This window comes from Mobula birostris, chromosome 2 (genome assembly GCF_030028105.1).
Source record: "Mobula birostris isolate sMobBir1 chromosome 2, sMobBir1.hap1, whole genome shotgun sequence".
Taxonomy (NCBI): domain Eukaryota; kingdom Metazoa; phylum Chordata; class Chondrichthyes; order Myliobatiformes; family Myliobatidae; genus Mobula; species Mobula birostris.
Window position 1 is genome coordinate 121463994 of NC_092371.1, and position 23699 is coordinate 121487692.

Below are 23699 nucleotides of genomic sequence, written 5' to 3' on the forward strand. Positions count from 1 at the left end.
GTACTTTTTTCCCCATTAGATGCTGCCTGGCCTGCTGAGTTTCTCCAGCATTTTGTGTGTGTTGCTCAGATTACCAGCATCTGCAGATTTTCTCTTGTTTGTGATTAGTTTGACACACCAAGTTTTTCAATTTTTTCCAAACCCATTCAACAAGCTTCCTCTTGAAAATGCTTAAGCATGGGATTCCTTTCAAGAGGAAATGCTTTCAATTCAAATTTAAAACTATATTAAATGATGGAATACAAATAAAAATTATTCTCTCAAGAGAATTTAATTCAATCAAGGTAGCTTAATTTTGGATTTTTTTTAAAAAACAGATTACAAAATGAGAATATTAAACCCACATGGTCCAGTTCAATTATATACCTTATATTAAAGAAACATCTCAAATCAGGTGAAAACTATTTATAAAGGTGAGGCAAATCCCTGAGTGCAATTATTTAAAATAAACACTGATTCCATTTCCTTCAACAAAATTAGATTTTACCCAAGGATTTCAACTAGGAAATTCAACCATCTTTCCAGCGGCTGATTAGCCCATACATTCCTACATTTCTTTGATTTCAAACTCAAATTTTAAAAGCTTGGCATGAGATAAGGTATCCCAACAGCAATTAATAACCCATGGCCACTGGCAATTCAAAGGAATTACTGGACCAAAAACACTGCACTAAAAAAAGTCATTTTCCCAATATCTGGCAATCCATAACCCTAGGGTTCGCCTCCCACATAAGCTCAGCAATACACTCAAATACCTCTGCCTCCTCAAATTGTTCCATCACCTACCAGAGCCTTTATCCCAAACCCATATTGCTATACACTGCCCATCCTCTGGGTTTTCCCCTCCCCCTTTTCTTTCTCCCTAGGCCTCCTGTCCCATGATCCTCTCATATCCCTTTTGCCAATCACCTGTCCAGCTCTTGGCTCCATCCCTCCCCCTCCTGTCTTCTCCTATCATTTTGGATCTCCCCCTCTCAAATCTCTTACTAGCTCTTCTTTCAGTTAGTCCTGATGAAGGGTCTCAGCCCAAAACGTCGACTGTACCTCTTCCTAGAGATGCTGCCTGGCCTGCTGCGTTCACCAGCAACTTTTATGTGTGTTGCTTGAAACTCCAGCATCTGCAGATTTCCTCGTGTTTGCTATACACTGGCAATTTTTCCTCTTCCCTCTTAGTCACGATGCAGAGTCTCAAAGCCAAACAGCAACTTGCACCTTTCGCCTCCACAGGTGTTGAGTTCTTGTAGCACTGTGTTTTTGGCTCAAGTATCTATGTGCTCCATGGCAACAAATCTAACAGCAGCAAACAGTGCTGGAAAAATATGAAGCTACTGGCAAATGAATGGAAGAAGAGGAGACCACTGGCACTAGATCAAGTCAAAAATACACTCCCAATCAGATGCAAAGAGATTCTTCTGCCACTTCAAATAGTAAAATACCAGTCCTCCTGAAAATACGTTGGTATTTTATTAAGCAGTTGTACTAGTGACGCAAATGTAAAAACTTGAGGCAATCATAACCTCCTTCTGACTCAGTGGCTTGTAATTTGACCAGACTCAAGTAGAGTTATATACATCTTAATTCAATGCCATCAAGTAAATGGTAGGAATACTTTGGCTCACATACATGCAAACACTACATTTGCACACAGTAGCACGCCAGTCAGAGCTGCTACTGCACAGCTCCAGACACCCAAGTTCGATCCTGACCTCTCCAGCTGTATATGCCCTCCCTGCAACCACACTTTTCCCCCATATTCTACAGGTGTTAATTGGCTACTCTGTTGCACCTTTTGCAGATAGGAGTAGGGGTCTTGAGAAACAAGGGGAGTTTCAGAGAGAAGTGAATAATGAATACTTGACCTTTAGGTCACATGGGACAAAAACACACTGGGTAATCACTGCAGACTATAAATGACCTCTCAAGTATATCTGTGAAATACATATGTGAAGATCTGTCTTATTATAGCACCGTTTCCAACCTCATAATATGCCAAAGGATTTACTGTCCAAGTATTGAACTGTAGGAAATGGCAGCCAATTTATGCAATTCCCACAAACAGTAATACAATATTCATAGATTTAACAACATGATTTGAGGGATTAGTAGTGACTCTAAAACAAAATCAGGCAGCACTGCTGACAACTGCACATCCCTTCTTGATGAGTTTAATCCATTCTAGACATGCTTTGAACGGAAGGGAATGGAATGTTACCACCCACTCCAACAACTTTCAGTACACCTGAACTCAAGAGTCACTACTGCAACACAAGATCAGTCTTCCAGAGAGTGAACACACAGAAAGTATCTGGCCCCAATGGTGCCCCTGGCCATGTCCTTAAATCCTGTTTAGATCAACTGGTGAGGGTACTTGCTGCCATTTTTAACCTCTGCTTCAATCTGAGGTTCCCACTACCTAACAAAAGCGAAGTTATGTGCCCTAATGACTACCACCCGGTGGCTCCTGCATCCACCATCATGAAGGTTTTCAAGAGGCTGGTCGTGGCATGCCTGAACTCAAGATTATCTCAACCCACTGCAATTTGCCTACCGCCAACACAGCCCTATGACAGATGTCACTTCCCTGGCCCTACCCTGATCTCTGGGGCATCTGGACAGTGAAGGCACCTATACTGACTACAATTTATTGACTGCAGCTCTGCCTTCAATGTCGTAATTTCAAGAAAATTAATCTCCAAACTCCTAGACCAGGGACTCAACATCTCCTTTTGCAACTGGTTGCTTGATGCTCTGATCAACAGACCACAATTAGTAAGAACAGGCAGCATCACCTCTGCCACAATTATTCTAAACACTAGTGCTCCACAAGGCTACATCCTCAGTCCCTACTTTGTGCCTTATGACTCACAACCGCGCACAGCCAGATTTTGCTCTAACTACCTTTACAGGTGATACCACCTCAATGGGGGCTGTACCTCAAGCCAGGATGATTCGGTGTATAGAAGGAAATAGTGACATGACATCTATCTTTACCTCAATGTCAGCAAAAAAAACAGGTGCTCTTTAAGAAGGGGACAGTGCACGTGTTCCTGTTACTATCAATGGTGCTGAGGTCAAGAGGAATCAGAGTTTCAAGTTCCTAAGAGTTAACATCACCAATTACCTGTCGTGGTCTGACCACAATGGTCCCCAACCTCTGGGCCGCGGACCGATACACTGCCGCGAAGAATGCAGTGGTGCAGCAGTAGGCAGAACGCACCCAGCACATCTTTAAGTAAAAAAAGCCAAAATAAACAAGCTAATTAATTAGGTGCCACCCGGCACCTAATTAATTAGCTTGTTTATTTCGGCTTTTTTTTTAAACCTAAAGATGTGCTGGGTACGTTCCAGCTACTGCTGCACCACTGCACTCTTCGCGGCAATGTATCGGTCCACGGCCCGGAGGTTGGGGACCACTGTCTAACCATGCTGACATCATGGCAAAGGCAGCTCACCAGCACCTCTACTTCCTTAAGAGGCAAAATGAATTTGGTAGGTCTGCTTTGATCCTTACCAATTTTTAATCAATTCACCATTAAAGGCATCCTATCAGATGATCATGGGTTGGGATGGCAATTGCTCTACCCATAACAGCAAGAAACTGCAGACAATAGTGGACATAGCTCAGCATTTCACAAACCAGCCTACACTTCTCAGTGCCTTGGTAAAGCAGCAAACATTACTAAAGGTACCACCTACCTCAGACATTTACTCTTCTCCCTTTATCATTGTGCGGAAGATACAAAAGCCTGAACACACATACCTACCAGGCTCAAGGATAGCTTCTATCCCACTCTTATAATACTGAATGGTTCCTTAGTACGATAAGGTGGACTCTTGACCTCAGTCTACCTCATTATGATGTTAAATCTTCATGTCTTCCTCCAATGCACCTTTTCTCAACTTATACTTTTTTCTGCATTATTGTTTTACATTGTACTATCACAATGTACTTGTGCAAAACCTGACCCATATGAACAGTAGGCAAGACAAGTTTTTTCCCTATCTTTCCAATTTTTAAAACCATGGCTTCAGATCTTTACATCTGAGGTGACAGATGGGGACTTCTCAGCTGAACAATGGCACGTTCAGAGCTGCATTGATGCAACACACCAAAGTTTTATTTTTAAATGTGAGGTGATGCATTTATGACAACATGAATGATCATGTCCTACAGATGTACTGAGAACAACAGGGCATTGCTGCGCAAGCCACGACATCTCTCAAAGTGGCAGCAAGGGTGGATAACATGACTAAGGCAGCACATGGGATGCTTCAGTGCACTGGATACAAGAACAGGGAGGGCACGCACTGACTTTATAAAACATTGGTCAGACTTCAACTAGAATGCAACATGTAGGCTTGATTACCACCAGAAAGGTGGCTTAGCACTAAAGATTGTGTGGAAGAGATCTATCAAAATACTGTCTGGGATGAAGTGTTTTAGTTCAGAGAAGAGAATGGAGAGGCTAGGTCTGTTTTCTCTGAAGCAGAGAAATTTAAGAGGGGACATGATTGAAGCATCTAAAATTATGAGGGTAGTCTGCAGGAATCCTTTCCCTTTAGTGGTAAACAAAATTAAAGTAGATTAAGGCTAGGAGCAAAAAGATTTTGAAGTAATCTTTGGGGTACCTTTGATTTTACGCAAAGTGGCAATTACCTGAATACATTCCAAGGATACACTGAAAGCATGGTAGAAGCAGAGTAATATCATTCAGGAGTGTCTGGATGGTCAGTTAAAACACCTGGGCACTGAAGGCTGTGGGCTAAGTGTTAGAAGATAGGATTAATGAGTGGGAGTGCACTGCTCAGTGAGGACATATTAAGCCAAATCATCTAATCCTGTGCTGTGTGACCTCTGGGAATCTAGAGTTAGAGTTGAACCCATAATCTTACTCAGCAGTGAGAATGTTCCCAAAAGCTATGACCAAGAGAGCAATGTTGATATTTGCAAAACACTGCCAGAGGAGGTAGAATCAGATATTGCCATTACATTTAAGAGGCATCTAGGTGAGCACTTTAAAAAGCCAAGATTCAGAAGGATATAGACTTAATGCAGGCAAATGGCATTAACATGGATGAACAAATGGTCAGCATTGTGTTGGGCCAAAGGGCTTTGTTTCTGTATGAGAAAAATCGCAGCAGATTGAAATCACCTGATGAAGCCATTAAAAACTTTAAAAAGTAATGAGTTATTTCTTGATTAATAGACAATGTCTGTGCATAGAAGAATCAGGCCAAGAAACAATCATGAAAAGTGATGAGCAAACAAGATATTCTGAGCAAAATTAGCCCACTTAAAAGATGATCACTATGATTTAAAAAGAAAGTTTTAGACAACAGTATTAAGGACAATGAAGACTTTTAGAAAACTAAGGTAAAATGGGTTCTCCCAAGCAAAAGTAGACTAAAATATTTTGGAGGTTGGCAGACAGAAATCCTGAGATAAGATCTGAAATTAAATCAGAAAATGTTGGCAAAACACAGCCTCAAAGGACACCTCTCAGGAACGTAATGAAGATTGATCCACAGATTCATTCACAGCCAGCAAAACTTAGCAAGCTCCGAGTTTTATGATGATTTTATTCCCATGTCAGCATTTTGTCCCTAGAGGCCAGATCATTAAATATATCCAATAAAGGGGAAGATACCTTATTTTATTCTTTCTTAAATACTAAGAGATCACGGGGTAAGGAAAGAAAGCAGGATCAGGCTACCGAGGATGATCAGTGATGAGCCTATTGCAAGGTGGAGCAGGTGAGAAAGGCCAAATTTGCTACTCCAATCCCTATTATTTAATCCTATTTTATGCTCCTGTGATACAACACAAAACACCTACATAATAGTTTCTCCTTAAGAAAGTATTTATGCAACACTCATGGGATAACTCAATTTTATTTGCTCATAAGGTGTGGGAGTTGTTAGGAGCACCAGCGTTTGTGACAATCCAATAACCCTTGAACTGAATGCCATTTCAGAGGACAATTACTAGACAGATAAATTAACGTGTTTGGAGTTGCGCATAGGCCAGGTCAAGATAAGATGACAAATTTTGTTCCCCAATAACCAAGATCAAACCAAAAAAAAAGACAAGAAACGCTCACTAACTCATGCAACATCACTAGAAATAGAAGTAGAATTAATGTTTATAGTCAACTAGCCTTGGTCAGAAACGAAAAACAAAACAAGCATACTTTAAGTTGAAGGAAAGCGTGAAGAAAACAAGGGTAATGTCTGCAGTCAGGTGGAGGCCAGGGTTGTCTGGGTAACCCTTGATGCCATCTAACAAGGCATTGAGAAAACAAGTAAATTGGAAATGGGAACAAAGATGAATTGTCAGAAAGATAAAAGAAAAGAGAATGTTAGAATACCTAGACCATGCAGTAACTATGGACAGACAGAAAGGAAAAGTTAACCCAAAGGTGGATGATTTTACTTCACAACTAGCCAGTTCTATTACAAGCTGTAAGTTACCTGAAACAGTTGAATTTAACAGAGTTTTGAGGGGTGCAAAAAATGAAATGCTGTCCCACAAACTTACATTGGGCATCTTTGGAACAGGCTAGGAGACAAAAGGCAGATAATAGGACTGGGTAGAGAATTAAAGAATTAAAATTGGTTGTTTACTTGTTACCATTCAAACTGAATTAACAGAGCCTTCTTTTCCAAGGCACAGGCTAATCCAACTGAAGTATATAACAACTCCTTAGTCATCACTGACACAATTTCTAGGTCTTCCTACTTTAACTGTAGTGAGGGTATCAATACCAGAAAGCTGCAAGTGGTGCATGCATTGGCTTATTAACTCCCTTTTAGGGTCATTAGTTGTGGGAATTTAAGTCCCCATCTCATAAATAATTTTTTAAAAAATCACACAGGCAAAGATTTGAACTTGTAGATCATTTACCTGCATGGCACACAATGGATTTTCATTGTATGCTGGATAATGGACTACTTGACTAGCAGACCACAATTCATGTGGCTTCAGAGCTGTGTGTCAGACATGGCTATAAGCAGCACTGGAGCCCTACAGGGGACTGTATTGGCTCCCTTCCTATTAACCCTGTATGCCTCGGACGTTAGATACAACACTGAGTCACGTCATCTGCAGAAATTCTCTGATGACACAGCAATAGTTGGGTGTATAAATGGAGGACAAGAGAATGAGCAGGACTTTGTCTTTCTGATGTCCAGCTGCAGATGATTCAGCTTGCACCATTTGACAAAGGAGATAGTGATGGACTTTAGTAAGACTAAAAGCTGATTTATACTTGCGCGTACCAGCTTACACCGTAGCCTACGCAAGTGGGCTATGCCATTGTGAGCATTCATACTTGCGCGTTGGTGTGTCTGCATCGCTCTGCAATTCACCACCAAAACACTAGTTGGCGGTGGGGTTTCTATGCCACTGTGTTGAGTTTCTTCGTGTTGAAACTCAACATGAAGAAACTCAAACTTCAAACAATGGCAACTGAAACTGAAGGAGGGTGAATTTTCTGTGCTTGTCCGGCCACTGAGAGACATGGACGAGAAAATGCATTTCAAATATTTTCGGATGTCAACAGGTAGATTTGACGATTTGGTTCATTGTCTCCAACCATTTATTTCGCATCAGTGTACGCGCAGTATACTCAGAGGGTGTCAATCACCATTCGAGCTCTAGATTCAGGTGGAAGTCAACCAACTGTAGCAGCTAGCTACAAACTGGCGTCAAGCACAGGGTCCTCCATAATTTTGGAGGTCTGTAAAGCATTGCAGCCAGAGTTCCTTCTCTGCCCTTCAGTCACCCAACGGGAAGCTATTGCAGCGTAGGAGGAAATGCGATGCTACCAAGCGGACCAATCACAGTTGTTGCTGTCTGCGTTGCTGCGACACGTAGTTACATTTTTGGGGAGGTGCATGTCAGGCTACGGTATAGGGTACGGTGTAGGGTATGCAGCTACACCGCACTTACGGCATCCATTTGACGCACAAGTATAAATTGGCCTTAAGCCTGCACTACTCCATGTTACTATTGATGGTGAGGACGTGGATGTGGTGAAGACCTACAAGTACCTGGGGGTGCACCTGGATGACAGACTTGAGTGGAGCACCGACAAAGAGGCTGTGGACAAGGGCCAGAGTCTCCTCTACTTCCTGAGGAGACTGAGGTCCTTTGGAGTATGCAGGGCTCTCCTTCACATGTTCTATCAGTCTGTGGTTGCCAGTACAATCTTCTACGTAGTGGTGTGCTGGGGCAATGGCACCAACACGGGTGATGCCAACAGGCTCAAACTGAATAGGAAGGTTGACTCTGTTATAGGAGTCAAACTGGACACAGTGAAGGTTATGGTAGAATAAAGGACCCCATGTCCAGAATTGCCAGGATTTTCAATGTTTTGCACCCTCTGCATGCCACCTTAACTGAACAGAGAAGCACTTTTAGTAACAGACTAAAACAACTGTGCTGTTCCAAAGAGAGCACATTCTTACCCTCAGCCATTAGGCTCTATAATGAGTCAATCTATAGCCAAGGAAGCGATGACCCCTCCTGTTAGAGGTAACTTTTATCCTTTCTTACTTCTCTTCTAATATTTGTATATCTGTCCATTTGTAATGCTACTGTGAAACGATACTTTATTGATCCCAAAGGAAATTATCGTTTCACATTTCTGGTTTCAGCTGAGGGTTCTATATTACCATTACCACTATGTTACTACGCTTCATCATTTGATGCTTGACAGTCCCGACTGAAAACATGAATGAACATCTCCTGCTGAAAGAAACAGCATGCAAATTATCTTGCTCCTTTGCTCTCCCACTCCACCACTGTCCCCCACCCCATCACTGGTTGACATGACTGTTCAAACTGTAGGCAACTTAGCAAGATACAATAACTGTGTACAAGAAGCAAGTCATTACAGAAAAGGAGCTTGCTAATTTAGCTTCTCTATATCTCTGTAGAGCAAGCAGTCAGTTCTGTTTTCTATCCACCCATGTAAATCTGCACATTTACTTCATTTGTCTGTATCTAATTCTTTTGAAACCATTAATCATTTCTGCTTCCATTACCAGTGAGTTTCAGGTCTCTATCATTTTCTGCATAAGAGCTGTTGCACCGCAAAGCCTTACATAAATAAACCCTAATTCTTGTACCATTTTTCTTTGTCTGCATTACCTAAAAATTTAATAATCTTACAACCTCTGTCAAATTTACTCTCAACATTACGGTATTTGGTCCAAAACATATCTAGATATCCTAAATAAACTTTAAACAATATGATGACACTACTACAGCTTGGGCCATTCCACAGTTCAATTCATGTCGTTCTGTACATCCCTCCCATGGAATGCAGGTGCTCCAGTTTCCTCCCACATTCCAAAGATGTACCAGGTAGATTAACCAGTCATTGTAAATTTCTCATGATGAGACTAGGATTAATTGGGCTATGGGGTTGCTAGAAGGCTGGAAGGGCCTACTCAGCACTATAAATCTTAATTTTATGCCATACCTTTCCTTCTTTATTAATCTTTTTATTGACTTAAAAAGAACATATATACAAGAGAATTACCTCAAATACATATCAATAACAATACAAACAGAAAGTGAAGTAGACATTATCAAAATCATACATAGTATTAAGCTAATATGTAGTACATAAGACAGCTAATTCTCCAATTATCAATTCATAAAGAGAAAAAAAAACTAACTTTTTTAAAATGAGAAATGCCTTTTCTTAAATTTATGCAACCAGCCTGTTGATATTCACAATTACCTTCATTTTTTGTTCGTTATATTAGATCTTTGCTTGTTTCATAAGCATACTGTAAAGCAACCATGTTCACTAACACTAATGAATCCACTCTTTCAATATACAATCGAGAACTTCATTTTTCGCTTTATGCAGTGTATTTCCATTTTTCATTACATACGCAAGGTCTCTTCTCAGAATTGACTGGTGTACAGAGACCTATGCATCACCTAGGAATTCCTTGTGGAATTTTCCATTTGTGACAGTTTGTCAGTGCTTAAAAAATAAAATGCAGATTTCAGAGGATCCTGGATTTTGGAATTTTGGATAAGGGGTCGTCATCATCATCTGGTGCCATGCCCAGTTTTGAGCTTTTGACTGCCATGGCCCACACACTCCTGTTTCGGGTCAAGTGGATCAATTCATTGGTATGGATAAGGGGTACTCAACCTGTATTTTTATGTTCCAGGTGATCCAAGGATGAGTGGAAAGTACGGTTACATCTACTGTAGATCTGCTGTGCTGACAGCAAATTGCAGCAGGTCCAGTTCCTTGCTCAGGTAGTTGACAACTCTGGTCGTGACCAACCAGAGCTGGCTACAATTCTCTGGTTATGGCCTAACTGGTGATCCAGTAAGTATTTCCTTTTATTTCTATTTTTGAATACAGCACTTTCATTAATAGACCCCAAGACCCCATATTATTTGACTAACTAGTGAAAATTCCCTGCAACGTTGAGTATCAAGCACATGAACACCTAGACCATCTATTAATTCACAACTTAAAAATATACCATGTCAATATTACCTTTCTTCATCCCTTCTTAGACCTAGAGTTGCATACAGTACAGAAACTGGTTCTACATCTCACATTCATAATGACCATAAGTATCCATTTATAGTAATCTTATTTTTTTTATTCTCCCCTTATTCTTATCAACATTCCCAAGTTTTACTACTTTCTTGTATGTTAGTGACAATTTACAGAGACTAATAATCTTTGTGCTATGCGAGGAAAACAGTGCACCCAGAACAAAGCTACATGGTCATACGGAGAAAAGTGTGAAGTATAGAGACAGCATTGAAGGTGAAAATTTAACTTGGGTTGCTGCAACCATAAGGCAGCCACCCATTCGCTGCTAAAATATTTCACCTCACACTGTTAAATACCATCTGCCATTGACTGCCCTTTTAACTAGCCTATATCCCATCGCAATTGCTTGGTATTAGTTTCACTGTTCACCACACTGAGGTTCAGGATGATAAGAAAATTGAAATTTCTGTTTTCACTATGCTGCATCTAGCATTCTCAAGTCCAGAAAAAAAGATCATTTAGCACAACTCCTTCTGTATTGAGCTTTTTTAAGAACCTTAACATGTGCTCATTTTAGCTTCAACGTGATTGTGCACACATTACAAAAAATGTCAAATTAGCTACAAAATAAAGAATTTTTAAAAATGTGAATGAGCATCATTGTAATAACCACAAAATATATGACCTTGGCACCTTCTTGAAAGTTCAAATGAACACATAAACCCTCAAATCAATTATTCATTTACAATACCTATATTTTTATAGACATCAGGTATGTGAAGAGTAAAATTTACATTTTCCAGCTAAATACACAACTCTAGGAGTTTTGTTCATAAAGTATTTGTTAAACATATACTTGAGATTAATGTTTACTGTGAAAGTCTGTTATATTAAGAGGTAATAAAAATCTAAATATATAGAAGCAGATAAGGATAATGATTAGCTTACAAAGAAAGATAAAATTAACCAAAGAGGCATCGCTCGTATAACAGGAAAGACACCAATAAAAAGATGGAAAGAAATCAAACAGTTTGAAGTAAAGGACAGTATGATGACACTTCCCTATCAGGATGTAACAATAATGACCACAAAAAGAAAACTGGAAGACAACATTTGAAAATAGAATAAACCTTGGGGACTTGAAGGATCTTGGCCTGAAATGTCGACTGTCTATTCATTTCTACAGATGCTGCCTGGCCTGCTGAGTTCCTCCAAGATTGTGTGTGTTGCTTAGGGACTTGTGTAGCCCAAATGAGCCCCATTAAATGAAGTCAATCACAAAGGGTTTAGTGTATTTTTTCAAAATACTGTGTACATTTATTCTTCCCGACTCTGAAGGGAAAAGTACTCCAAACTTCCAATCACAAGTCAAACAAAGCAAACAAGGCAAGAAGGTACTAACCTAGAGTTTGAATATATGAAAAAGTAAAGTCTTAACAACTTTAGAGTAATGAATCCTTGGAAAAATTAAGAGTGGCTAAAGAAGCAAACAAAATTTCCCAGGAGCAGGTGGAGTCCTCAGTTATCTAAAGTTTTCATATATGGAAAATGATTACAGAATAAGTGCAATTAAAACCTAAGAAAAACAGTATTTGATCATTAACTTTACCCAGGTCAGGATGAAATTGCATCCTTGCTACAGACACACATCTTGTGTGGTATTAGCATATCATAGGGACAGCAACATCCCAAATAATATACCATTTTGATTGATCAACATGCTTTGAACATGATCAAATAAGTGTCCGAAATTGCATAACACCCTGTGGGGAATGTCACACAATAGCCCTGGACTGAACCACCTTCATAAAGTAACTGAGGATGGTCAGTATTGTTAACATTATCCACATCCAATGATCAAGGAAATTCAGCCATCAACTGAAAGTCAGGTAGTCTGTCACGTTCACAGGCGTTACATAACAAAGCACAATTTTTTCAACTTTTCTTTCAAATAACCCCATCACTTCATTTCATCCAGTCAGCACCTTAAACTACAATGCTGGAAAGCAAAAGAAAATTACCACAAACATACACCATGAATTAAACAACGCCATCTGTTGTTTGCTATAAATAGAAAGCAGCAGCAATAAATGAACAGTTATCTCCTGTAGAATGCTTTTCCATTTTTACTTACAATTGACCCCACCAGTAAGGTTAGTTCAATGTAAAATAATCCAATTATTAGGTTCAAAATGAAAGAGTCAAGTCTTGGATTTCACTTTGTGCAAGAGCAGCAAAGGGACAAAACATGTATTACATGGAAATTACACAAAGCTTCTCATGACTAAATCTACAAAATGTGGAAAGTACCTGGTTAGTACAAAATAAGTACATACTTCTCATTTCAGCTTTGGGTTAATGGGATACTCCCACTGAAGGTTGAGGACCGAAAACTGAAACACAGAATATTCCAGTACGACACTGAGAAGTTCTATGCTTCACAGCTATTGAATTGGCTGTAAAGCACTTGATGCATTGAGTATGAAAACTGGATAAATTCAGTATTTTTTCTTTACTTGAAGTAAAAGTTCCAATTAATATTAAGCAAACACAATTAATGAGATGAAGCAGCATTCGGCCAAACGAGAAAGCACATACAAGTGTAAGATGTGGAAATACAACAGATTGGAAAGAAAGTAGCTGACGAGCTGCCTACTCCATTCATCAGATCAATACCGATATCTTCAGTCTCATCCACTTTCATGACAAGTCCCACGAAATCACAGAGAGCACAGAAATGGACCTTAGGTACATTCACCCTGTGCTGACCGTCAACCATCCATTTACATTAATTCTCTTTTTAAAATTCTCTAATTTCTCACCAACTCCCTGAGATTCAATGACCTGCACTACTTACACACGAGTAATTTACAGTGACCAATTAATCTAGCAACCCTCAGCTTTAAGATACGAGAAGAAAGCAGAGCACCCAGACTAATGCAAATTGTCACAGGGAAAATGTCAAACTGCACAGACAGCACTTGTAGTCAGAACTGAATCCAGATCTGTGACTCTGTGGTGCATCAGCTCTACTGTCTACTGTTTTGCCACCCAACGCATCTTTCCCCTAGATTCCAAAAATATCATCAACATCAGCCTTAAATATTGCTCAATAACCACAAAGGTAACTTTAAACATTCAATTTGCATAAAGCTCTTGAGAACTTCAACGCTGAGTAGTCAACCTACTATCCTGAAACTATGGACCCAGTTCTAGACTCTGCTGCCAATGGAAACTACTTTTCCACATACACCATTTCAAAACCTTTCAGAATTTTGTGTTTCAGTAAGATAATTTCTCATGCTTCAAAACAGAGGATATAGGCCCTTTCTATCTAATTCTTCCTTGGGAGGATGAGCACTCCATTCCAAGAATGGTGTCAGTACATTTTGAATACCAAGTATGAATTTCTTGTGTTGTCTCCTTGAAGGCCCTAGCACTACATCAAGACTTCCTGACTCAAATTTAGCCTGACGATGAAGGTTAACTGTTGGCAAATCCACATACCAGTTTTCTGATTCATACAAGCATACCCAAATCGCTCTGAACATTTTATAATTTCTCTTCATTTTAAATATGTATTTCTGACCACAGTGGATAAATTCGTTTTCACATATGACACTCCATCTGCCCACCATCGACATGCCATCACAATCATGTCCTCCGCACTTTCCCACACAGTTTTATCATGAATCCGATTTTATGATTGAGAATAGAGATTCCTTCAAACTGGTCACTAGGCTGTAAACAGCCAAAGACCAAACTCTGATCTTAGTTGCACCCCCTACTACACGCGTACATATTTAAACACATACAACCCCGAGATTCATTCTTGCGGGCATACTCAACAAATCCATAATAGATTAACAACCATAACAGAATCACCAACTTGGACTTTCAACCAGTGTGCAAAAGACAACAAACTGCAATTACAAAAAAGAAAGAAAGGATAATAAATAAATAAGCAATAAATATAGAAAACAAGAGATGAAGAGTTCCTGAAAGTGCTGTTGGAACATTTGAATGATGGGGCAAGTGAAGTTGAGTGAACTTATCCCCTTTGGTTTAAGAGCCTGATGGTTGAGGGATAATAACTGTTCCTGAACCTGGCTGGTGGTGTGTATCCCGAAGCTCCTGTAGTATCTTCCTGATAGCAGCAGTGAGAGGACAGCATGGCCTGGGTGGTGGGGTTCCCTGATGATGGATGCTGCTTTCCTGTGACAACACTACATGTAGATGTACTCAATGGTGGAGAGGGTATTTAGTACATTAAGTAAATGAATCTTGGAAAATGGGAAGGTTAGAATGTTAGTAATTCTCAAAATTCCATAGAATTAAAAATTGTGCCTTCAGATCAAAAAGATTACTCCAAGGAAAGAGTGAAAGGAGAAATCAGGTATTCACAGAGCTATTGGCTTAACACTAGTTTTGGGGAGCAAGTTAAATCCATCAGTGAATGAGCAATTAGATGATCACAGAGTCTCATCAAGATTAGTGGAACAATGTAGTTAACTAGTTGAACTGCTCAAGGTCATGATAGAAAGGGAATGCTGTCGATACAGACTAGCAATAAAATATTTAACAAGATTCTGTTCAGAGTTTAATAGCAAGGTAAAACAAATCCTGTGATGTAGACGGGTAACGGTGGAAGAAAAGGAGAGCTGTAAACTTGCCTGATTAAACAGCAAAACCTTGCACAGGGAAGAGTATTCAGACCATCTGAATACTGAGTCTTGATGAAGGGTTGGCCCAAAATGTTGACTCTTTATTCCTTTTCATCATGCTGCCTCGGCCTCCACCGTTCCTTTGGATTCGTCACCTGTGTGGAAAGTGGGAGCCTGCTGCATGGGCAGCAGCTTGCTCTCCATATCACACTGCACTGGCTTGCATATGACAGCTAGGACACAATATCTATGGCTGATCACAACTAACAGAAGCTTCACATATGTTGTTGAGTTCCTCCAGCATTTTGTGTGTTACGCTGGATATCAAGCAACTGCAGAATTTCTTGAGTTCAGACTATCTGACAGTGCTGGGTTGTTGAAATGGCTGGATCATATAGCACTATCCCCATTTTCTACTCCATAATAGATACATGACCAAAAGTGATTTCTCCTCATCACACCTTTTTGCAATTTGAACTGTACTTGACAACTTCAATCTTCCGTGCTACAAGAGTGACTCGAAATAACACTCAATTAACTTCAAACCAGAACAAACATCCAGCAAGGTTTGATTTTTTTTCCCTCCCAGACCCGGAATGTATTAAGTGATATCCATGTACTGGAAGTCACAGAGAAGAGTGTCATTTGGGAAATCTACCTCTAGACCAACCTCAAAACTGGAGCTGGAAACATGACTTACTTTCAACAGTCCCATGGTCCTCTGATTAATAAAGAAACTTATTGCAGTTTTAGAACTAATGACAAATGATTATCATATTCACAAATATGTTACTAATTATTAAAGTGCCTTTTCCTGAGGCCAAACTCTTTTTTTACATAGCAAATTAGGTATCATATCTGTTCCAAGGACAGACCCTTTTAAGATGACAGTGGTTTTGTGAGGACACACTCATCTACCACTGTTTTAAAGAAGTCAGTGACAACTGTGGTGCATTCGTTCAGATCCTCTGATGAGTCCTTGAATATGGCCTACTGGGCCAACCAGAAGCAATCTGTAGCAGCTGCTCCTCTGCCTCCCATGGCCACCTTTGTTGTCCTCATCTCTGGAACCTTGCTATTTAGCCCCTGCTTGTATGCAGGCATGAGGAAGACAGCCAAGTGACCAGATTTTCCAAAATGTGGTCTAGGCCAGGGGAAGGCAACCTTAAGCACAAATGATTTTCTAGCATGCGTTATTCATTAATTTGAGGCAGAACATAACTAGATGTACTTAAATGGATAATTCCCATATTTCAAGTTTTTTTTTTTATGGCATTTATCTGGCCCACCGTCCGCTCAATACGGAATCCAGCCCACAGATGCAAAAAGGTTGCCGACCCCTGGTCTAGGCATTCCTAATCATAGTATAGCAGTGGTCGAGTGTGTAGGGACCCATAGCTCTGCAGGTGACATGTTGATGTTAATTGGGCAGAGATTTCTTCAAACAAGCCTGATTGAAGTCCCTGACAAAGATTTGAATAGTGTCTGGGTAGTATGTTTCTTGTTTGCTGATGGTGACACTCTGTACCACAAGTGTCTGCCCAACGTCAGTCTTTGGCAGTATGTACACCTCAGTAAGAATCACAGAGAACTCTCCTGGTAAGTAGAACGGTCAGCACAAAATCATTAGATTTTCCAGGTTGAGGAAACAAGAATGGAACAAGACTGCCGTGTCCAAGCATCACAGAGTTTATCATGAAACACAGTCCTCCACCTTTTGCCTTCTCTGAATCAGCACTCCGGTCCATCCTGTGTATCGAGAAGCCTTCTGTGTCTTAATGATGTATCAAGCGCATCTGGAACAAGCTGCGTCTCCATGAGAAACAGAATGCAGCAATTCCTCATTTCACTCCAGTACCGCAGCGTTGATGGTTATTCTCACAATTCTGCAGAACTAGCTGACAACGTCTTGTCAATTAATGTTCACTATGAAAAAAAATCACAAATGCCAGCATTGTGTGGTATAGTGGAAATACGTTGCTATCAAAGGAGATGCAAGGTGCTCTTTCCCTCTGCTAGCATGCAGGTCACCCGTGGACAAGGTGTACACTTACTTAGCTCCCAGATCAGGGTCATGTGAAGCCATGGGGGCAGGTGGCGGATGGTCATATGAACAGCTGGTACATATCACAAGTTCTGATTATGCAACCACTGACGCCTGACTATCAATATTTTTCAGAGATTGTCTAAAGCTGGGGTCATCCATCTTGTAATGACACTGTGTAGGAGGCAATGGCAAATCACTTCTGTAGAAAAATTTGCCAAGAACAATCATTGTCTCTGTGACCACTTCGTACGACAAGTCACATAATGATGATGATGATGATGATGATGATGATGAAGAATGCCAGTAAACCAGCCAATGGTAATTCATTGGGACTACTTCAACTAAAAATGGTATGTGGTATGTTTAACATGTAGAAAAATCCTATAGTTCTTAAGGCCCACTGGGTCCATGCCAACTTCCAGTAGAGCAGCCCCCTCGGTCCTCTTCGACTTCTTTGCCCTTTATACAACCCATTCTCTTCCACCTGCCCTTCAAATGCCATGTAGTTATCTGCCACTTACCTGCACTAAAGGGCAATTTTAAGTAGCCAGTTAACCCAACACTTGTGCCACCATGCCAGCCAATCACACCCTGGTGGTGGTGTTTTTTTTCCCCACTGCCTTTCAGACACGTACAGGCAAAAACCAGCAGAGACCCAATAGACTGCTATCGTTCCAACTTAATGAAGCTAACAGGCAAATCAAAACTTGATAAATACAGAGATTCACATTGAAATGGGGGAAAATAGCACATCCTTATGCGTACATGATTAAGAAAGCTCATTCTTAAACCGTCTCAGGTTTAAACAGCTAACTAAACTGAATTGGTGGCACTAACTTCTGCACTGGAAGGCTGCTATTTTAAACCCTACAATGGGCACAATCATATAAACTTGGCTGACATTTCAGTGAAGTTAGGATAGATTTCTCCTTTGCCAGATTCAGTTCTTCTCCCTGACTTTTTTTATTTAACTTGGAAAAGCTTCAAAAATCTGTTTCAGTTTTAACTCTCAAAAACCTTCAACTATCCACAGGAAAAAAAAAGACAAAATTTAAACAATAAGCAGACCAACTCCCCTATTCTCACGCGAACTGCCATTTTATACATGGATAGACTAGACGCATAAAACTGCTCATGGACACTAAACAAGTATGAGGTACAATAGCTGATTCTGTAAGATCACCAGCAGTTTAACTTACGGGAAAAATGAACAGAGGCAGAACTGAGTGAGCATATAATTATATCTACTTTAAAATAAAACTATATTCTAATTAAAGCTCTGATGAAGTATCTTTCAACATACACTGTTTCGTAAACAGGATAGAATGGCCATGCATGCCTATACTATACACAGTAGGTTTTTGTTTCAAAACCTTAATTGTGCCAAGGTTTAGGCTAAGAAAGCTACAATCAACATCTTTCTATTGAACCTGTTGTTTAGAACTGTGTTTTGAACAGTGCTAAATAAACAGTGATACATCTGTCCCAAGCAGCAGCTGCAATCATTTCGGCTCTGCAGGCATTACATTTCCATCCACACAATTACAAAACAGCACTATTTGTACAAAAGTACCACTGTAGTGTAATGTTTTTGAGTGTCAGATGGTATTTTACAATAGTTTCTGATTTTGACAATTAAACTACTTCCTTGAGAATATGCCCACAAGAGCAAATACACTTTGGTCATAATTTCTAAAACTAGTATCTAAGAAATTTGGTTAAGAAAGACAAGATAAACTCCAAGAAACTTGGAATACCTTGTGTTCATTGTATCATGATGTCTACATTACCAGGTAAAGGGGAAAAAAAAGTCATTTTAGTATCCTTGAAATGTTACAGTTGAGTCAACCATTAAGGTCTGCTGGAAATGTATTGTGCACAAGCAGGCATGAAGCCGATGGGAAATCGTAAGGAGGAAACCTGCGACCAAGGGACCATACCCGAATGTAGCAACAGCCTTCAGAGAGAAGATGTCAGTGGAACAAAATGACATATACACAGGCACTAAGTGTGCTTTAATAGTAAGGTCTAAGTTGAGAAAATACATCTTTCAAAATCAGTATCCCAGGGCAGGACCAGTGAGGCCAAGGGCAACAATTGCGACCTCGGCCCCAAATCAGAAAATTGCCCAGGTATGCAGAAAATGCAATTATCCAGAGTTCACAGTTACAAGGCCACCTTGGTCTGCTCTCAACTTTGTATTCACCAATTGGCATTCCACTAAAAAACTGAGTGGCATGCTAATTGAGAGAGGATTAGAGGAGAATTATGAAGAAATTTTTTTGCCCGCTAGGTGATGGGGCCTGGAATCCAATGCCTGAAAAGACGTTGCACAACCCACACATTCATAAAAATATTCATATAATCTACAGAATATTAAATTATTTTAAGGTTAAAGCCCAAGCACTGTGTAGTGACATCAGTATGAATAGCTTTTATTAAATTGACATGCACGCAATGGCTAAATGACCTCCTGTTCTGCAACTTTGCAAGATTCTATGTCCCACTAGCTAACAATTACCCTTTTCTTTTACAAAAGGAAGAATAGTTTCTTCACATAATTTCCAAACAGAATCTACTTTCTACTAAAGTACTTCCAAAACTATGTAGCCAAACTATAATTATCAAACAAAATACCTTAGATACAATGACTAAATACATTGTGAAGTTCTTAACCAATCTACCAACACACCTTCAAGAGTTATATAGCTTCATTCACACTGATAATTGGGTTGCTGGAGATATCAAGCAACACACATCAAAGTTGCTGGTGAACGCAGCAGGCCAGGAAGCATCTCTAGGAAGAGGTACAGTCAACGTGTCAGGCCGAGACCCTTTGTCAGGACTAACTGAAGGAAGAGCTAGTGAGAAATTTGAAAGTGGGGGGGGGGGAGAGATCTCCCCCTCCCAAATCTCTTACTAGCTCTTCCTTCAGTTAGTCCTGATGAAGAAGGGTCTCAGCCCGAAACGTCAACTGTACCTCTTCCCAGAGATGCTGCCTGGCCTGCTGCGTTCACCAGCAACTTTGATGTGTGTTGCTTGTATTTCCAGTATCTGAAGAATCCCTCGTGTTTGTGCTGGAGATATCAGCTCATTTTTCCCCCAACACCCAATTTATCAACCTTTCCCACTGCAATAGTTTAGCAAAAAAAAAGGCTTTTTAAAATTTCACCATTAAACAACTCCAAGACTTTTTCCTTTGAAACATAAACTACATCAGAACAGTTGCAAATTAAATCTACTTATAACAAAGGGTGGGGGGGGGGGGTGAAAGAGTTGGAAATTGGCGGAAGCAGGATTAAAAAAACCCCATTGCATGCTAAACATTCCGAAAAAGTTAATATCATGCAGACCTAGACAGTCTCCTAAGGATTGGACAGTGAAGCTCTGCATGTTTCCTCAACTGAAGAGACAATTCCCTACTCCCTCCACACGCAACAAAAAAAACATTTCAATGGTTTACATTGAAGACTTTCACCCACCAAAACTTAGAGTCAGGTAAAAACTCGGACAAAAATATAATCGGTAAATTTGGAGTTGAGTCCAGACTCTTGAACACAAACACAGACTTAATACCAAATTTAGTAAGATTTTGTACAGTGGGTGCGCATGGAGGGGATAACGACACTCAGCATTTTTAAACAGCATATTAAGGCAATCGCTCCTAGAAAAGCGGGAAAGGGACAATTTTGTCCCTGAAATAAACAATAAAGTCATTAACTTCGCTTCCGCTCTGAGCTCGGTCACCATTTTTATGCCTCAAAATTGTCCTCAGAAACGAAGCTGCCCACCTAGCTAAATCTCCCTCCTTCCCAGTTCACAAAAGGGGGAGATAGCCACCTCCCTCCCACCCACTCAGCCATCCACCACTGGGACCCACATGAACTCCTCGCCTCACCCGAAACACCGGCGAATCGAGCCCTCAGTCCAGAGACAGTACCTGGGAGCCGCCACCGTGGGGGTGACTGAGGGACACATGGACGGGGGTGGGGGGAGCGGGTAGAAGTCAGGCCGCCTCATGGGGCGGGAAGGTAGAGACCCCCCACCCAGGATCTCAACACCTTCCCGGACACGGTCCCTCCAAAGGCTGAACGGGAGGGGAGGCGCAGCAAGACAGGAGGCCGGCGTAAGGCCCCATTACCGCCTCTCCGGCTTTGGAGAGGGGAAGCCGATATGGAAAGTAGACATTTTGCTCGCGTTATTTTAATGCCGGTGCCAAGGGACAAATGCCCCAAGCCGGGCCGCACTCACCCTCCAACAGTCGGGCGATCAGACTGTCCACATTCAGCTCACCGTCCGCCATCTTACCGCCAGCCCGAGACAGTGAGAGCGACTTAACCCCGTGTGTGCCGGGAGGAGCCGGGGTTAACCCCGTGTGTGCCGGGAGGAGCTGGGGTTAACCCCGTGTGTGCCGGGAGGAGCGCGGGTTGACCCCGTGTGTGCCGGGAGGAGCGGGGGGTTGACCCCGTGTGTGCCGGGAGGAGCGAGGATTAACCTCGTGTGCGCCGGGAGGAGCCGGGGTTAACCCCGTGTGTGCCGGGAAGAGCAGGGGTTAACCCCGTGTGTGCCGGGAGGAGCGAGGGTTAACGCTGTATGTGCCAGAGGGAGGTGAAGTAACCCTGTGTGTGCCAGAGGGAGGGTGGAATAATTGCGTGTGTGCAGGGGTTGGGGGTACAGTAACCCCGTGTGTACCAGAGGGAGAGAAGAATAACCTTGAGTGTGCAGGGAGTGGAGAAACGCGGTGTGCCTGAAGGAATGGGGGATAGTCCTTTGTGATGGTGGTGGGGGGAGGGGGAAATAGCGGGGTAACTGTGCGGAAGAGAGGGACGGTAATCCTGTGTGTGATGTAGGGAGAGATGGGTAATCCTGTGTATACCAGTGAGGAAGTGATGACTAAACCTGTGTGTGCCAGGGGAAGTGAGGTAATCCTGTATATGATTTGGAGAGGGAAAGTTATCCTCTGTGTGCTGAGGAGTTAGTTAACTCTGCCTATGCTGGGGTTTAGGTAACCAGGTGCGTTCTGGAGAATGAGAAAGGAATGTGGGATGTGGGGGGGTGGGGTGGAGGGGGAGGAATAGCACTTTGCCAGTCTAGGAGAGAGGGTATTCTGATTAGTTATTTTGAGGAAGAGGTCAGACATCTAACCCCCAACTCTTGCCAAATCAGTACTTTTGAAGAATAATCGCTCTTGTAATGAAGTCAAAACAACAGCCGATTTAACACAGTAAGCTCCCACAAATTACTATGTGACTATGTCTGGGCAAAGCAATTTTGTGCTTTCATGCTTTTGGTTGTGGCAAGGCATTAAGGATACACCCATCCTTTTCTTCAGCATAGTTTCAAGGAATCAGAATGAGATCTAATATCACTGGCATATGTTGTGAAATTTGTTGTTGTGTGGCAGTAGTACATTGAAATACATAATATTAAAATTATAAATTACTGTAAGAATATATACATTTTTAAAAGCTAAATTAAGTAAGGAGTACAAAAAGAGGAAAAAAACATAGTGAGGTAGTGTTCGTGGGTTCACTGTCCATTCAGGAATCTGATGGCAGAAGTGAAGAAGCTGCCCCTGAATCATTAAGTGTGTGCCTTCAGGCTGTTCCCCATGATATACCTGTAGAAACTTGCAAGTGCCTTTGGTGAAATACCAAACCCCCTCAAACTCTTGATGGTATATAGCTGCTGTCATGCCTTCTTTGTAACTGCATTGACATGTTGGGCCCAGGATTGAACCTTAATCTTTTGAATATGGAAGTGGTTGAGGCAGGTACAATAACAACAATTAAAAGACACTTGGAAAAGTAGATGGATAGGAAAGGTTTAGAGAGGTATAGTTCAAATGCAGGGAAATGGAACTGGCTTAGATGACATCTTGACTGGCATGGATGAGTTAGGTTGAAGAATTCTATTTAGCTTTGTTCCATGGAGACACTAACATTCTGTCTACTGAGCTTAAACATAAAGTGAGTGAAATAGATATTCAACAGGTCAGACAGCATCTGTAGAGAGAGAAGCTGAAATCTGGAACAACACACAAAATGCTAGAGGAACTCAGTGGGTTAGGCAGCACTTATGGAGGGAAATGGACTTTCAGCATTCCAGGTCATAACCCTTCATTGGGACAGTTGTCTCCAGCAGTAAAATGGGAGATGGAAGTGCATTGGATGGATAAGTGAACGAAAGGATTCTGGAAGAGGCAGTGCCTTCACAATTCTAAAAAGGAGGATGAGTCTGGAAGTGGCAGAGTGTGAAGAACAATGAAGTAGCTCGAGCCAATACATTGCATTAGATCACTTGACCCAAGGTCAAAGCCAGAAATCAAAAATAAAATTTCATTTATGTAAAGAGAAACAATTAATATTTCAGCTCCAGAACTCCAGGTCTGACAAAGTGTCCCAGACCTAAAGCAATGAGAGTTTCTCTTTCCACGGATGCTGCCTG

General features: G+C 41.1%; 1 protein-coding gene across 1 annotated transcript in view; it reads right to left on the reverse strand.

Annotated features, from left to right (window-relative positions):
- ppp1cb (protein phosphatase 1, catalytic subunit, beta isozyme) overlaps positions 1 to 21933 on the reverse strand; it is a 113828-nt gene extending 91895 nt beyond the window's left edge. Inside the window, exon 1 of the mRNA XM_072247203.1 lies at positions 21504 to 21933. Coding sequence (XP_072103304.1) covers positions 21504 to 21555 — 52 coding nt within the window. The 5' untranslated portion in view covers positions 21556 to 21933. The remainder of the gene's footprint in view (positions 1 to 21503) is intronic.
- Between the last annotated feature and the right edge of the window lie 1766 nt (positions 21934 to 23699).